At 37.7% G+C, this 17,954-nt stretch overlaps 1 protein-coding gene across 7 annotated transcripts in view; it reads right to left on the bottom strand.

The window, feature by feature from the left end:
* Positions 1 to 968: 968 nt before the first annotated feature.
* Positions 969 to 17,954, bottom strand: part of OPA1 (OPA1 mitochondrial dynamin like GTPase) — a 60,804-nt gene continuing 43,818 nt past the window's right edge. For all 7 annotated transcript variants that reach the window (XM_080624194.1, XM_080624198.1, XM_080624196.1 and 4 more), the window contains 2 exons: positions 4,186 to 4,263; positions 969 to 3,660 (listed from right to left, as the gene is read on the bottom strand). In XM_080624194.1, the coding sequence (XP_080480320.1) occupies positions 4,199 to 4,263 (65 nt within the window). In that variant the 3' untranslated portion in view covers positions 969 to 3,660; positions 4,186 to 4,198. The remainder of the gene's footprint in view (positions 3,661 to 4,185; positions 4,264 to 17,954) is intronic.

Below are 17,954 nucleotides of genomic sequence, written 5' to 3'. Positions count from 1 at the left end.
CCTGATTTATATATACTTGATGGTGAAATAGTGCATACCAGCACGTTTGGAATGACTAAGAATTTCACATTTTCACCCTCTAATTTAACTATGCTTGCTTTTGACACTTTTACAGATTTCCAAGTTTTTCATCTCTCTTCTGGTCTGATAACTTAGATAAACTTAACTGTTTACTAGTAGCTACTCATAAAGGATAATTTTCAACATTTGAAAAAGCACCACTTGTACCTTCTTCATGGAGAAGGGACAGAAAAATCCTTGGCCATTAATAATTAAACTTTGGCTCATTCACAACTCATTTCATGGACTCATTCACAACTCATTTCATTCCATATTGATTTTCACATGGATCATGTGAAAATCAACATCCTTTTTTGTGTTACTGCATGACAGGATGCTACAATACTATTACCATTTGCAAATACCATACCTACATGATAGTAAAGAACATGCTTTGGAAATGAAATATCCACTTATGGAATAATTACATTTGCATTTGCCGATCCCCTCCCTAATCTCAAAAAGCCACAGAAGTTATGGATTGGTCTTTGTTCCTTACAATAAATTGCTTAAGGCAGAATCTGAAGGTAGTATATGTAACGCAGAAAAATTATGCAAACTTATGCAAACCAGTTTGAAATGACATACTTTTCAGTATCACATAAATTTTAGAGACAGTTCAAGTAACTTTTTACCATCTAAAAATTACTGTAATAGTCAGCACATTCTTCTTATGCTGCTTAACCTAACTATATCTAACTAGTGAGAAACTCCTTACAATGACCAATTCTGAAGCTATCAGCTAATAGCACGCATTAAGCTCATTTTTACTTTTCTTAAGTGATGCTAACTTACTAGTGAGATAAGCACAGCTTCCTGTAACTCTTTCTTGTTCTAAGCTCAACATAAAATCCTGTAAAAAAAAAAAAAAAAAAGCATGAAATTACCTTACTTATTTGTCAAGACCATTTCTGGTTAGTTTAATCATGTTTAATGAAGTTAAAGTCGTTACAGCCCTTCACTGATTCTAACACATCCATGTCTGCATTTTAAGCTTTGTGGCGCACATATGCAGCATCTTCAACACCAGAGCTTTACAGAGAATTTTTTTTTAACTAATTTCGTAAAATTTTTCTTCAACTAAAAGAAAAGAAAAAGATACACTGAATTCATGTGTTGGTAAGCTGATTGCTCTATAGTTCTCAAACCCATGGTCCCAGTAAGCATCACAGTATGCTACAGATTGGAAGGGACCTCAAAAGATCATCTAGTCCAATTCCCCTGCCGGACCAGGAACACAGCATGTTTGTTTTAAATGCATCTGAAACTAACACTCCATAACCAGCCTTCATTTATACTTTTAATTCATTGTCTAAACTTCCAGAGACATGTCTGAACTTCCAGAGACATAGCTTTCAACATACTGATTTCCCTAAGACCCCTTTGCCTAAATGTATTACACAAATGGTAAGGCAATCATTAATTTATATAGTAAAAGATAACAGCAAAGTTACCACTAACTTGGTGCTGACACAGCATTTCTGAATCAGGCATTTTAATATCACTAATAGCATATTTTGTCACAATTTAACAAATGAGAAAAAGGCCAAAGTAATTTCTGAATCTGGTGCAATATCATTGTGTTCAAATCCCACATTTTTATTATTCCTTCAGTTACACTTTTATTTAATAAATACCTAGTTTTCATGGAATACATCATGCTAAGTCTTAGATGAGCAGCACAGAGAAGTCAGACGTAAAACTGTAGGAACATCACACTAAAAGAGATGAACAATGGGCCACTGTATGAGATATTCTGCAATATTTACATTACACAAGTTTCAAACAGTGATCTTTAGGCAAATACAATAGTTCTTCTTTGTTGGTTTTGGGTTGGGTGGCTTTTTGTTTTTGTTGGGTTGTGGGGTTTTTTTTGTATGTTTGGTTTTTTGGGGTTTTTTTTGGGTTTTTGTTTTCTTTTTTTTTAAACAAAGAATGATTTAACAGAAGTACAGATTTTTCCATTTGCTATATAACCTAAGAAGTCTGCCTTCATAATTATGCAAACTTACATTTCTGAAGTTATCTTCAGAGAATGATGATAATACAAGCCATTTTTTCATTTTTCTGTTCTCAAGCACTCATTTTCAGGAAGTAATTTTAAACAGAAAATCCCAAACGTTGTTAGATCACCTTGAAATATTTAACCTTTCAACAGCATTTTATGAATAGCTCTACACTGAATTTTTGTTCACTTGACTAAAGATTTTATTTCTGAACATTTGGGGAACATCTCACCAAATTTTGTATTGTCCCTTCTGAGAGCAAACGGAAAGAGGATCTGTTGGAAAATGTTCAGATTTCTCTCTTTTAATTGCACACATCAGAATCAATAGCTTTTTAAAAGAGAAAAAAACAACTAGGTACATTTTCTTATGTATATAATCAGACAACTGCAAAACAAACTGTTTCAGGCCTAGTATCTTCTTCCTCAGAAGTGTATCCAGATCATTTGTGGCAAAGTGTGGACAGAAAAAAAATGGTGCTGATTAATCATCACGCACCTATGATACAGAGCCTGTATCATGCTAAATTTGTCAGGAGTGACATTTCTACAGCAAAACTGAAAGGCAGTAAAAGGAAGCCTACTTACTGTTTTTTCTACATTGAATGATAGAAATCAAATTGGTGTGGAAGGACCTTGTGCGTAACATTCTTACAGAAGTGATTTTGGTCTTAGAGTAGCTATTACAAAAATGAGATTAACTGCATTCTTCCTTTTTGAGTTAAGAAGGTTGAATGACTTGGAATTCCACAGAGTATCTTTCTACATTTAACATGTACTCAATCAGGGTACTTTCTATCTATGGTGAAGGGAGGAGTTAACAAGGAAATTAGAGTCTACAATCCCAGAAATGAAATGTAATCAGCTATGATTCTAGAGTAACAACATAGATTGGGAAGGAAAGGGTAAAAGAAGCAGCTATTGACATTGTTTCCTGAGCCAAACCTTTTAAGGTGTCAGTGAAGAGCAGTCTGTACTTTCACTTGTAAGCACAAGTATTCCTTGGATGATGTGTCCCTCTCAAGAGTTTAGGAGTTCAACAAAATTCACAACTTCCTCTCAAGATTTCTATTTCATGCTTTTAAATCTGTACCAGGGTGATCAGCGAATGCTTCAACACAGAGCATACAACAAATACAAATGGCATTACTTAGAAGGGTGTTTTAATGTACATACAAATACTAAAACTTTATGTCAAACTCCCAGGATCATTTGCAGGCAAGAAAATGAAAACAGGTAAAATAATTTTATGAATCTGATCCACCTCAACCATACAAGACAGATGTCAAAAAGAAAAGCTTTTTTTCCTTTCAGGTCAAAACCCCCCTTCATTATACAACTTCAGCAAGCTCCCAAGCGATCTCATTGACACACAAGTCAGATTCCTCTGTCATGTGCACACAGCTTCAAAAATTAAAAGAGCGGGTGGATTTTCACTGAACTTCTCAATCCCATGAGACATTATTTTCTTTTTCCTTCAACATCTCATGATGCTCCCCAAAAGACAGGAAAGAGAATGGGACACAAAAGCCATTTCTATTCAGTCTTCTTTGTGCAAGATAACCTGGAAAAGGCTGCGTTCCTGTGTAAAGTGGCTGTTGAAACAGAAAGGAGATTATTTTAAAATGTGTGCAAATGTATGACAGCATTTAGGCTTATGTTTTGAAGAATTAATATAGAAGAAAGGGTGGGAAATAATGTACATATTTTTGCTAGTAATACACACTGCCTTTAAGGGAAAAAAAAAATCAAAACACTTTTACTGACAAGTGTTCCCTAATTTTTGATTCCAGCTAGTTATGCCTCTTTCTCTTAACACATTTAAAAATAATGAACTGAGAGTAATCAAATAGCTTATGGTGTTTCGCAATATCTGAATAACTAGACAGTATTTGTACTTCTATTAAGTGTAGAAAATCTGCTTATAGTGTATAAAAGATGAAAGTACAGATCTGCAGATAAAAAGTGAGAAGCAGCAGCAGTCAGGCACTGGAATAAGAAAAAATGAAATTTTCACGAAGTCTGTATGAAAACATGTTCACCTAACAGAAATGGATAATCATTTTATACTGAGCAATGAGAAAATTGTGGCAATCTTTTTATGATCAACACAGAATTACCTGCTTGAACAATCTACTTTTCTTGATGGAGGGCTTCTATGAAGGCTTCAAGCTTTTCCTGGATTTCCCGAACTTTTTCTGAAGGAATTAAAAAGGTCCTTTTTCAAATACCTATTACTTAATTGAGGACACGCCCAGAAAGAAAACCAAAACCAAACCAACCCAACCCCAAACAAAAATCCTCTAACAAACCAATACCCCCCCCCCAATAAAAACCCCTCAAACTTGCAAACATGAACAAACCTCAATGCTGTTTTCAATATTACCCTACGTATTTAGTTTCTGAATTACTAAGATTTAGAACATTTTTCTATACTAGAATGAAAAAAAAATCTTGTCCTGTTTGAAAAACATGATTACCACGCTAATTCAATAAATCAAAATTTACCAAAGCAATCCAATGCTAGAGACGTTCTATTTTGTAAACCTGTAATTTTCATTAGATCATGCACAGCAGAACTACTGTACACCTGCTACATGTAAGGAGTCGGTATCTTTTGAATAACGCCTAATAATCCCTTTCTCTTCTAACCAAATATCCTTATTCTCCACAGCAAGCATCACAAACACCACTAACCAATCTAAAAAGAGCTGAAAGCTAGTTCCCTTTGAGCAGAGAATTTCAGGGAACCAAATGTCATTATTCAAAAGACACCTATTCAAAAGGGCATGCACAACGTTAAGAATGTTTAAAACTTCCATTTTATTTTCTTGCATTTCAGTGGTAACCAGATAGATGTGGGCAGAATCTTATTTTATATAAATACTACAGCTGGGAGCTTATTTCTCTGCAAAAATACAATCTGAACACAATTACAAATAGTTATTAAGACTGAAAAGGCAACATTGACTGGGAAAACTTCAGAGGCTTAGGCATTTTTTCCACTCTTTTCTCAATTCCATGTAACACTTGTCATCATACAACCTATTTGATTTATTAAATTGCTTATGAAGCAAAATTTAGAACATAGCTGGAATCCAATGCCTGCAAGATTTCCTGCTTCTCTCTCACCACATCCTCATTTGAAGCTTCTTCTGCGTGTGGTTATAGCCATGGAAAACACACTTCAGAAATATGAAGGAACAGGGGGAGAGCAGCAGGACAGACAAAAATAAGCTAGATGAACATAAACACAGGTAATTTTTTTTCCCTCAGTTAAAAATACTATTGGATTAATGCCGTATGTTCCCTTGCATGCTATACAAGGTTTGAGGGGTTTTTTTTGTCTTTTATTAACGGTTTCTTCTCTTTAGAAATACCATGTGTTATAAACATGCTGTACTGAGCTGAAACAAGAGTAAAGCAGAAAGAAAAATAAAATAGCCTTAAATAGGATACATAAGCATGAGTGGAACAAAAAAATTACCTCCAAAGAGAATGCTAGCTAAGGGAACTAAAATCCATCTAGTAAAAAATTACTATCCCACAGTTTATGAAATCCTTCTATGAAATCATTTTAGAATAATTACAATAGTAATGATGATAATAATAATAACTCAACAAAACTCTGTAGCCCTGTTCTAACAAAAGTAGAGAATTTTAGCTAGCATGTGAAATAAAATATGGAAAACAGCCTGCATGAGGATGAAGAAATCTCAAGCTTCTTTATCATGCAATTCTCAGATGATGAAGGGCAAGCCCACTTATCCTTTCAACACTTCAGAGTCCCCTGAACAAACATAGACATACAGTGAGGTTGAATCACACTCTGGGTCCTAAAGAAAGCACCGAGGAACTTCCTTGAATTCCAGCTGATTTTGTGGGGTTTTCTTTAAGTACTTGGATATTCAATTACGATTACAGTCAGTGTGAGCACAAAAGCAGTATCTTGGAAGTTCAGAAACAGCAGTAGTTGCTCTTTACCAGAAAAAAATATTAAAATAGAAAGTCCTTGATTCAGTTGAGCAGACAGAATATTTGAAAGCTGCCAATGAAAAAAAAGTAGCCCCATGATCACTTCTCCTTACTAAGCACAATCAAAGTGTTTTCATTACTTTTTAAATGAATAAAAAAAAAGTATTGTTTGTGTGTCAGTACATAATTATCTTATGTAATGAAAACATTAATTACATGGCATTTATTTAGGCAACTACTTAGCTTGGCTTCCAATACCGATGCTCTATTTATGTTTACAAAATTAGCCTTTGAAATAACATCCTTGTATCTTAGAGAAACTTGACATTATTTTTGGAAATTATTAATCCTGGTCCTTGCTCTCCAAAATTGCCAGTAGTAACTGGCCAGTAGTAACTAGAGATTAGATCTCACGACCCAAAAGATCTCTTTATGTTGTCCTTTCAATAGCTTTATTTTTTACTTTCTTTTTTTTTGTAATTGCTACATGCTTTTCCCAAGTATGTTCTTTGTATTGATCAAGCCATTACTCAGTGAAAGCAGACAGCTTTAGCAGTGTTAAATGCAAATATTTTCCCTTCTCAACCTCTTGCTAATGAAATAATCCAGCCCTGAAAATTAAGAGCAAAAATCTGTAATTATTATTTCACCCTTAAAAAAAAAAAAGGGTCTGTGCCAACAAAATCTATTTTAATTTTCTGATTAGGGCATATTAAAATAACAGGATATCAAATATGTATTCCACCAGAATATACTGAATCAGCTGTGTTTGCTCAGAGAACAGACATACTAAAATTGACTCAATATTATGAGCATTTTATTAGTTTTTATACTTGGACTGAATGGAAATGAATGCTTAATTGTAATAATGAGATCTTGAGGTAATTTAATGCTTTGAAAAAACATGCTGGCTATTCTTAAAAAAGAAAAGTTACAATGACTGCCAAGTAGCTGCAATTATTCATGCTATGCCTTGTAGTCTTAGCAGGAGTAAAGCCTTTTGCAGCAGCAGACCCCAGTCAACCTGTTACATTTTCCTACAAGTCCATTCTGTAGCACAGACAAGTCTGATAAATTGGGTTTACTTTTTCAATAAGCTAATGGCAGAGTTATGCATTTACACAACACTAATCTTAATAAACCAGTAAATACAAATGTTTGTGCAGAACTTTTCTAATGAGTGGAAGTGCAGGGTCTGCAAATCTAGGATAACTGCTCATAGTTTCATTAGCATCGTGTGACACTGGATTTGGAACAACAATTGATTGTTACAATTGAAGAGTAAGATGTTACCCATCTTTATTTAGGCAAGTTCTCTGTGAAATGCATAAGCTGTGTCCCCGTATTTGCAGGGTTCTGCTTGACACCTAGACCAAAATATTAGTGACTTACACTTGTAAATTATAGCACCTTTTGTTTTGAGGAAGATTATCAACATGCCAAACCCAGAACATTATTTAGGTTTCAGATAATATACTTACATAGTAAGTATTCTTAAGGGATAGACAATGGTGACCTGTTGCTCTAAGTTTTGTGGTACTGTGTTTTCCCATGAATAAGCCAGCCACGGAATAAAAGCATTTAGCTTGCTGGCAAATTATTTTTGTAACAGGCTGAACTACCGCAGCACCATTCTACAATGTTCCAGTATCAAGGAAGGCTGTTGAAGTACTACGCTCTTTTTATACGGCACTGCATAAGTTTAAATATATACTCTGGCTTAACACACTGGATTCTAGAAAGATGATATGGTCTTTGGTAGTTTTAATGCAGACCTGAAGTCACAAATACGTAATTCTTCCAGCACCAGTTAGAACGTGATCAAAAATCAAATTAAATCAATGAAGAATAACTGTAACTAACCCCTTGTTTCCATCTTTAGAAGAGTAAAATTCACAGGCCTAGGGGCAATGAATGGCTATTCTACTTTCCATTTACCCCTTGTTTACCTAAGAGATAAGCTGGTTCATACATCAACTCATTATGCCTCTTGATCTGGTCATGAATATTCCTATAATCCTCCTTCCATATCCCCAGAAACTTCACTGACAGAACAAGAAAATTCTTTACTCAGATGTCTTGAGATCCTCATTCATGCTCAGTCTCTCTTTATCTCCATATGAAATGATATTGCTACCTGCTCATTTTCTTTTCATTAGTCCTATGGTCCTAAATCCAAAAGGCTCAAACCCAAACTAATTGATCTGTAATGAGAATTTTGATACAGTGTGAACACAGACAGATGCAGCTACAGATAAAATTCATTTTTCCTCATATCACAAGATGATCAGAAGGGAAATCCCGTAAATATTCAGTCTTACAATTGCTTAGGTTGTTGAGCTTATTTACTAACGAACAATGCAGAAGCTAGGGAATCACTGCTAAAACAAAACAGCTCAAGTAAGTTATCAAATGAACCTCCTGAGGTAAGGCCAAATAATCTTGAAACAGTACTGAACACAAAATAAATAATAATAAAAAAAACCCAACCAAACCCAAAAAACCCCAAAACAACCATGCTCTAAGTAGCAACAAAATATTGATAGATGTTTTCCAATTGCATTAATTGGTTTAATAAAAGGGGTGGTCCCTCCCCACAAACCCTGTCTTGCTTATGCTTCTGAAGGTAAGTGAATTTTGACACATTGAAATCATACATACTTACCTGTAAAAACCCAGTGGTTTTAGCACAGGATTTTAAAGATGTTCATGTCTATCTGTGCCAGAATAGGAAGAAAACTACATGGGTACTGTAAGCAAATGAAAAAGCTCTCCCTTTCCCTGCTTACAAGTTTGCCCATATGAAATCAAATTTCAGTTGCAGCATCAAGAAAAAATTAAGTCAAATCTTTCTGAACACAGATCTTCATTTTGTACTCTGATGAAACTTATAGCATAAAACCATCATTATAAGAATGTGTTAATACCTCATTATATATTCTCTTGTTCTATGTTAAAGTGATTTCTACCTCCAACTAATATTTACACAGCTTTGAAAGCTCATGGTTGTTACTTCTTTTAGTCTGGATTGTGTTTAGACTTTAGTCGTGGCCCCTTCCCGCCACCCCCCCCCCTTTTTTTTTTTTTTTTTGAGTCTTCCTTCCTTTCTTTAATCCCTTCTTTGCCTATAAACATTCTCACTGCTTGCTGTGCTATATCTATACTATGGTTAAGTAACCATAGAAGCAGAAATGCTGAATTTACTGCTCTGAATGCACCACCTTTCCCCTAGTAAAAAGAAAAGCCCGGTCTGTAGACAGATTTCATCAGAATGCCCAGAAGTAATTCATTAAAATGGGAAATGTTGATCCAAAGTTTCCTACAGGAAGTCGAATTTTAGCTTAGGGCTACCTAAGACACAAACTCTCCAGCTGTACACAACGCCTGTGAATAGCCAGGTGGAGATGGGAAGGAGGGGGAAATCATCTCTTCAGAGTTCAGCCTTTTGTACCACATTCCTGGATTTTCTAAGGGCCATGTAAAAGCCTTACCTCTTGTTGAAATAGTACACAGCAGCATGTTCACAGCTACTTCCAAATAACACCCCAGAAAGCAGACTTTCCACCCACAGTTACATGACCTGCATCAACATGCTTCCTCATGTCTCGCTCAACCACAGCCTCACAGCTACTATAATTTACTGATCATTGCAAGGCCATGTCCTGCTGAATTTTAGAAAATCCTTTGAAACTATCCATCACATTTTTTGTCAGTTTCCTCTTGTTCACATGCCATACTTTCCTCTGGATGAGGCAAAGAGGAAAGCTAAAGTTTTAAGGAGGGGTAGGAGGGTGCGCTGTGGCAAAACCACCCAGGTTGCCTTAAAGAGACAGAACATCATTTATCAGCTGCAAAGACAGATTTATAAGTAGAGGGCCCTTCTGTTCCTTTAAGACTGCAAAACAGATGGGAAGTGAATGGACAGTCAAAGGGTCAAGAAAACACATGGGAGGTGCTGCCTGTCTGCTGTATGTATGTTCCCAGCATAAGAAAGAGGTCAAGATTGTAACTGCATGGCTGGGTGCTGGAAAGGCCTTTTCTTTAAGCTTTTACAAAGACAAACGCTGTTCCTCATCCTGCTGTCAAATGGCTATAAATATTGGTTTGTCAAGAGAGTTTCAGCAGCTAAAAGTTTTTTAAAAAGGCTGAGCAGGAGGATGAATCATGTGAATGGTTCTTAATTAGCTCATTAGTGTAATAAAAGCACTGCAGAACCCTGAAAAGTTTAAATGGAATTTATAATAGTCCATGTAGTAAATCCATGAATCATTAAAAATATACAGCCTTTCAAATGCAAGCTTGCAGAAAACAGCTAGCACGCTCTGTAGTTACTACTAGTTAAGAATGAATGAAGATGCTAACTGAAGCTACATAGTAGTAGCTTTCCTGTATTGTTACAAAATGTTTCTTCTATGTACAGCAATCTGCAATTAGATTTGAATTTGCAGCCATTTAATGGAGTTGTTTCTATAAATCCTGGCTTCAAAGTATGTTCACTGGAATCCGATAATGATGATACAAAAATACTGTAAACAGACTTACAGGCTTCCCCTGTCTGACAGACAAAGCTAGACATCCACCATTAAATTACTGACTATTCTACTTGCTTTAAATCCCTTTGCCATCCTGAGATAAAAGGTATTTTAAACTGAGCAACATCTAGAATACCTGTACTCCAGTTGCCAGCTCCAAAAAGACAGTGAGAAGGGCAGGGACATGCTCTAACTATCCAAGTGCATCAGGTGAGATGCTTTCATTATTAAACAGATGGAGATAAGATTTCAGTGGCTTTTCAAAAATATTTTTTAAACCCTAGAACAAGACCTAGTGCTAAACATAGTATTTTAATATCACTATTAACATTTCCAAGAGCAGCCAACATACTGATTTCATGGACGTGAATATATCAACAACTGCCTGCTGGAGCTGGTGACCTGGTTGAAAAATCTCATTTTGCATGGCATTAACAGGAGACAAAAAACAAGGAGCCTGTTTTGTACAAAGACAGATACATAGCATACATTTCTCCTTTTTCCTGTTGTCGGTAAATCCACCACTAAAATAGGAAAATATGACCCCCAGATTCTATATTTAACCTGTCATAGAAAAATGTCAGTCTTCAGAAGTCATTTTAGACAAGGGGTATGGGGGGGAATATTACAGTTGACATCACTTTCATTGCAAGTATCAATATCATATTACTTAATCCCTGCATATCATATTTGAGCAAAGCTATCAGCCGCCTGTGCAAAACAGTACCACCTTTATTTCAGACTAAAGATAACTGAGCAGCAGAAGAGAGCTTGTTTGAAAGCACTTCAGCTATTTTTACAAGGTATTGAGCACCGGAATGTTATTCAGAATTATAATATGCTTTTTAGCACCAGAAATGGGAATTGGACATTGGGCTGATGAACCCGTAAATTAATAATCAATCAGTATATTAATCTATAGCTGCCCCAGATTCACAAGCAAGACCTCTGCATCTTAAGGAAAGGGCTTCCACAACACACTTCCCCCCTCCTCAGCCTAACAGAACAGAAGTGTTTATTGGAGCAGTCCTCAGGGCTCCTCAGGCTGGCAAGCATGAAGTCTTTCTGTCTCTGATCTATACTAAGATGAGAGTCATGATGAGAGTTTATGAGAGTCTCGATGTCTGCAATAGCAAGGCAGAACTTGGGCACCTTTCAGTCTTCTGTCTCTACCTTAGATTTTTAATTGAAACTGTTCTAATAACTCAATCTTTCAACAGAATTTAGCTGTGCTGTTTACTGGACAGCTAGAAGAAGCTTAGTAGTAGAATGACAAGGCAACCAATAATAAAACACACTCGCATCCTGAATCAGACTTATGGACACAGAAAGACTGAATTTCAAAACCAAAACTGTTAAGCTAGAATGAATCAGAACATGATGATGCTTGTTTTTTTGGGTGGAAGTAGTTAAAAGTATAAAAAACACACTAGAAATACTACCCAATGATTCATCCAGTGATTTAAAAAAAAAAAAAAAAAAAAAAAAGCAAACAAAACCCCCTAACTTTTTCTTATGCAGAAGGAACGTATACAGCTATAAAGGCAAATTACTTATGTAAAGGCCACTGTAACCTTAAGGCTATAAAATTGTAAACAGACTTTAACATAAGAAGTAACTGATATTTGTTGGTTCTCAACCCAAAATAAATCATACCTTTTTGGTTAACCAGATAATAAAATATTGGGACTATTTACATGAAAGTCTCTCTAAAATATGATGTTGGAAAATGAAATGGTGATAAGAAATTTTTGGATCATAATAATAAACTTAATTTTTCAGCAGTCAGAAACTTAAGCCATCATGCCCTGAAGAAAAACAGGTTGCTCTATGTTTTCTTTTCTTATTTGTAGCTAGTACTGATAATAAACTATTCCCTTCCCTTTCCCTTTTATATTGATTTCCAAATTACAAGCAAAGTGGGCTCCACTACAACGTTAATAACTGACTTCTCCAGCTTTTGGAAATGGGAAAGTTAAAACTCCACAGTTCCATATTAGCTCAAAACAAATACATACACTGGTCAGTTTAACAGTTTGTATTTATACAAACAGTAATCTCTCCATGATAAGTACATATTTAAATTTTGATTAACAGGTACTCTCATAAGCAACCAGTACTCAAAGGAAAATAGCATCCACCTAGATGTTTTGACCCTTGCATCATACAGGAAATTTTTGAACCCTTAAGTACAAGAGACATGGGTAAGATTAGCAGGCATTAAATACGTCATTACTCATGTAACAGTTTATCACTATTTTTCAATGTCAGCTTTAAGTGATAGGCTTCACTTAGACAGTGACAAATGTGCTGAACTTTGGAAGGATCCATTTTAGAACCTGCACATCACTGCCTAACTCTTCATCAATAACTTTAAGAAATCACAGCAGACAGACTTTGGTCATCTGGGATTCTTAAGTTAAGTAAACCATCACTCCATCACAGGAGGTTTACAAGTGATCTATGTTCTCCCTTGAGGATTACTTCCCTCTCTGAGAAGATGCAGCTTTTTAAAACACTTTCTGCCATGACACAAAGCAGGAACTACCCTATCTGCACTCTGACACAGACCGTCTTACACATTCTTCTGGTTTTAATTCATTAGTTTTTGCAGCTGCCCCAAAACTCAAAGGAGAAAAAGAAAAAAACCAAACCAAACCAAAAAACCAATGAGCTTAAACATTCAACCAGTATCCTTCATGTCATAGCACAGTTGCTTGGGTTAATTTAATAAATTATCTACATGGAATTAAAAATACAATAATCATGAAAAAACCCCTATTAATTTGCACTCTAACAGAGTACCAGAAAGTTAGCAAATAACTACAAATAATGGGATGCACTGCTGACTTGCTTATGCTCAAAGGCAGGGAAAACTGAAGACACAACTGCACAGACTGATTCCAAGCACATTGCCCCCTGACTTCGTGAACCACAGAGTACCAGGACATCTAGAGAGCTCAAAGGGAGCACAGGAGCCATATTGTCACCAGCACATTGTTGACACCAGCATAAGCTTGAACTCTTAGGCACAGACAGCCCACACTTTATTTGACTGGTTGTGATTTTCTCAAAAATCATAGAATCACAGAATGGTTTGAGTTGGAAGGGACATTAAAGCTCATCTAGTTCTAACCTTGTGCTATGGGCAGGGACACCTTCCACTAGACCAGGTTGCTCAAAGCCCCATCCAACCTGGCCTTGAATGCTGCCAGGGATGGGGCAGCCACAGCTTCTCTGGGCAACCTGTGCCAGCACCTCACCACCCTCATAGTGAAGGAGTTTTTTTCTGTATGAAAAATGAATGTGCTGTAACTGACAACCAGCCTCTGATAAGATGCAGGCCATATTAACATCCTGGGGGAAGCTGAGGGCAGAGGACTGTGAAGATAGTCACTGCCCTGCACATGCTTATCAGAAGTTAGATATCTGTTTGGTGATTCCCAGAGAGAAAAGGCCACTATGCATATGCCTGGTTAGAAGGCCACAACATCTCCTGGTGTAATGTTCTGCAGCTCAGGATCTGACTATAACTGAGTGCTCCTTACTGCTATGATCAGCTGAAAGGAGCAAAGCAAGACTGCTGCCACTTCTGCAAGGTGTCTCACAAATATGAAGTGACCATGTTTTTACCTATGTAGCTTCTGAAACTCCCAATATTTTGGCACTGTGAAAGAAATGAAAGCACAAAATAACTGTAGTTTTGCAGATTCTAATAAAATTACTCCTCCATTTGGATTTCTAGGATGCTTTCCTCTTTCCTGTGTCTGTTTTTGAGCACTGGGGGCAAAATCTAGGCTCTACATGAAAATATCTTCAAAATTATACCTTTTTTTTTTTCCTACATCTTGTAAACACTGATGCTCATGTTGGTTCTGTAAGGATTGATTTAAGGACTACTAACCACTGCCTTTCGAGCTGTTTTGTCTGCCTCTGGTTTCTAAGGGAAAATGACCCAAGATCTGCTTATTTGAGAAAGAATCTTTCCCCTTACAGCTGAGCTTTGCCCCCTATGAAATGCTGTGACCTTTCAAAAAAGTTGAAGCTCATAATACAAAATGGAAGCAAAGGCTTTACAAAGCCAATTCAGAGCATAATTTTAAGTAGCACATGTAATCAACAATGTCATGTAGGACAGAGGTCAAATCAAAATATTGCTCATCTCAAGGGACTGAAATTTAATGAGGCTACAGCAATGTATACTACACATAGGGTTAATTTCACACAACATTTTTATTCTGCAGCTAACAGTAATGAAAGAAAAAAATAACATAACCACAGAGCAAATCATTATCTGCAAAGTACTGCTCATAAATTTCATCCCCAACTTTGCACAAATGCATAACAAAAAAGGAGACTTGCTTGGATTTGTATCTATTTGTTACATACAACAGACACACTCAGCTTAGTCAAATACATCACAAGAATTCCAGATCCTGAGTCAGCAACTTGCATATATAAGTACCAACCTCATCTAACATTAGCTTTCTAACTCCATTAAAATGGCAAGTTTATTATATGCATATATGGGTATTAAATCATTCATGCTCAAAGTTTGCAAAAGGTTTACATTCACAATATCACAGTATGTTAGAGATTGGAAGGGACCTCAAAAGATCATCTAGTCCAATCCCCCTGCCAGAGCAGGAACACCTAGATAAGGTCACACAGGAATGTGTCCAGGCGGGCCTTGAATGTCTCCAGAGAAGGAGACTCCACAACCTCCCTGGGCAGCCTGTTCCAGTGTTCCGTCACCCTCACTGAGAAGAAGTTTCTTCTCAAGTTTAAGTGGAACCTCTTGTGTTCCAGTTTGTACCCATTACCCCTTGTCCTATCATTGTTTGCTACTGAGAAGAGCCTGGCTCCATCCTCGTGACACTCCCCCTTTATATATTTATATACACTAATAAGGTCACCCCTCAGTCTCCTCTTCTCCAAACTATAGAGACCCAGCTCCCTCAGCCTTTCCTCATAAGGGAGATGCTCCACTCCCTTAATCATCTTAGTTGCCCTGTGCTGGACTCTCTCCAGCAGGTCCCTGTCCTTCTTGAACTGAGGGGCCCAGAACTGGACACAATGTTCCAGATGCGGTCTCACCAGGGCAGAGTAGAGGGGAAGGAGGACCTCTCTCGACCTGCTGACCACCCCCCTTCTAATACACCCCAGGATGCCATTGGCCTTCTTGGCCACAAGGGCACAGTGTTGGCTCATGGTCATCCTGCCGTCCACTAGGACCCCCAGGTCCCTCTCCCCTACACTACTCTCTAACAGGTCGTTCCCCAACCTATATTGGAACCTGGGGTTGTTCCTGCCCAGATGCAGGACTCTACACTTTCCCTTGTTATATTTCATCAAGTTTCTCCCTGCCCAACTCTCCAGCCTGTCCAGGTCTTGCTGGATGGCAGCACAGCCTTCTGGCGTGTCAGCCACTCCTCCCAGCTTAGTGTCATCAGCAAACTTGCTCATAGTACACTCAATTCCCTCATCTAAATCGTTGATGAATATATTAAATAATACTGGTCCCAATACTGACCCTTGAGGCACTCCACTAGATACAGGCCTCCAACTAGACTCCGCCCCATAGACTACAACTCTCTGGCTTCTGTCCTTCAGCCAGTTCGCAGTCCACCTCACCACCTGATCATCCAGACCACACTTCCTCAGTTTAGCTATGAGGATGCTGTGGGAGACTGTGTCAAATGCTTTGCTGAAGTCAAGGTAGACCACATCCACCGCTCTGCCATCATCCATCCACCGTGTTATTTCCTCATAAAAGGCTATGAGATTGGTCAAGCATGACTTCCCCTTGGTAAAGCCATGTTGGCTGCCCCTCATAACCCTCTTATCCTTGACATGCCTTAAGATGGCATCAAGGATAAGGTGCTCCATCACTTTCCCAGGGATGGAGGTGAGGCTGACCGGTCTATAGTTACCCGGGTCCTCCTTCTTGCCCCTTTTGAAGACTGGAGTGACATTTGCTTTCCTCCAGTCCTCAGGCACCTCTCCCGTTTCCCAAGACTTGGTAAAGATGATGGAGAGTGGTCTAGCAATGACTTCCGCCAGTTCCCTCAGCACCCGCGGGTGCATCCCATCTGGACCCACGGATTTATGGATGTCCAGATTGCTCAACTGGTCTCTAACCCATTCCTCATCGACTAAGGCAAACTGCTCCAGTGACCTGGCTTCATCTGAGGTCTCAGGAGTACAGGGCTCTTCAGGACTGCCTCCGGCAGAGTAGACAGAGACAAAGAAGGCATTCAATAACTCTGCCATCTCTGTATCCTCTGTCACCAGGGCACCCATGCCGTTCACCAGTGGGCCAACCTTGCCTCTGGTGTTAGTTTTATCAGCTATGTATTTGAAAAAGCTCTTTCTGCTGTCCTTGACCCCTCTTGCCAGATTTAATTCTAAGGAGGCCTTAGCCATCCTAGCTGCCTTCCTACATCCTCTAGCAGCAGCCTTATATTCCTCCCGAGTGGCCAGCCCCTCCTTCCATGACCTGTAAACTCTGCTCTTCCACTTGAGCATACCCAGCAGTTCCTTATTTAGCCACATTCAACACTAATGGATTCAACACAAGAGAACAGTTAGGAATTTAATGCAGTGACTTGAAAGCAATGACTTTGGATATAAAACTTGAGAGTATTTTACTCTAACACTGGTTAAATTTTTATATGTTTTAGTCTTTACCAGAAAAAAAATAAAGTTCTGCTGTTACATTTCATACCTTACAAATGTATGATACGATTCAAAAAATGCCCCTAAGCTATCTTTTCTCCATGTGAGGGTTCACTTCTCAAAAGTTTCAAACAGCTTTTGTGCAGAATGAAGTCTCAGCTAGCCAATGACATCTGTACAGGTGTCAATATTCCTGACAGACAAATTTGGAGGCTGACCCCTTCACATTCATACCCAGTAATTTCAGGATCAAGTTTCCAAAAGCACCCTGCAAGTCCTTTCCCACTTCTTGCCAATGACTGTCCCTGCGTAAATGCACATTATTTTACTTACCATTTGGTGACGTTTTAGGTTTTCTTTTCCTTTTTTAACTTGTGAGGAAACAGCGTATTGTAGTAGTATGTTGACCTAAGAAAGATGCTTTGTATGTACTATCCTTATATGTGTTCTATGCGTTTATCATGTGCATATAAAAGATAACTTTGCAAAATTCATAGTTTAGCTGTTTAAAAGGAAGAAATGAGAAGAAACAACTGAAGATATAGCATGTGCATTTCTTTGGGGTCTGTGAAATTTCATCTCTAGTAAAGTCAATGGCAAAACTGTTGACTGCTGATTCCTCTTAGGTATTCAATGTACATGTGCACCACCTACCATGTTTTAAATGCTATTGCAATATGAATATATGTAGCCCAGGTTTAGGA

This window comes from Psittacula echo, assembly GCF_963264785.1.
Source record: "Psittacula echo genome assembly, chromosome: 7".
Taxonomy (NCBI): Eukaryota; Metazoa; Chordata; class Aves; order Psittaciformes; family Psittacidae; genus Psittacula; species Psittacula echo.
This window is presented reverse-complemented; position numbering and strand designations above follow the sequence as displayed.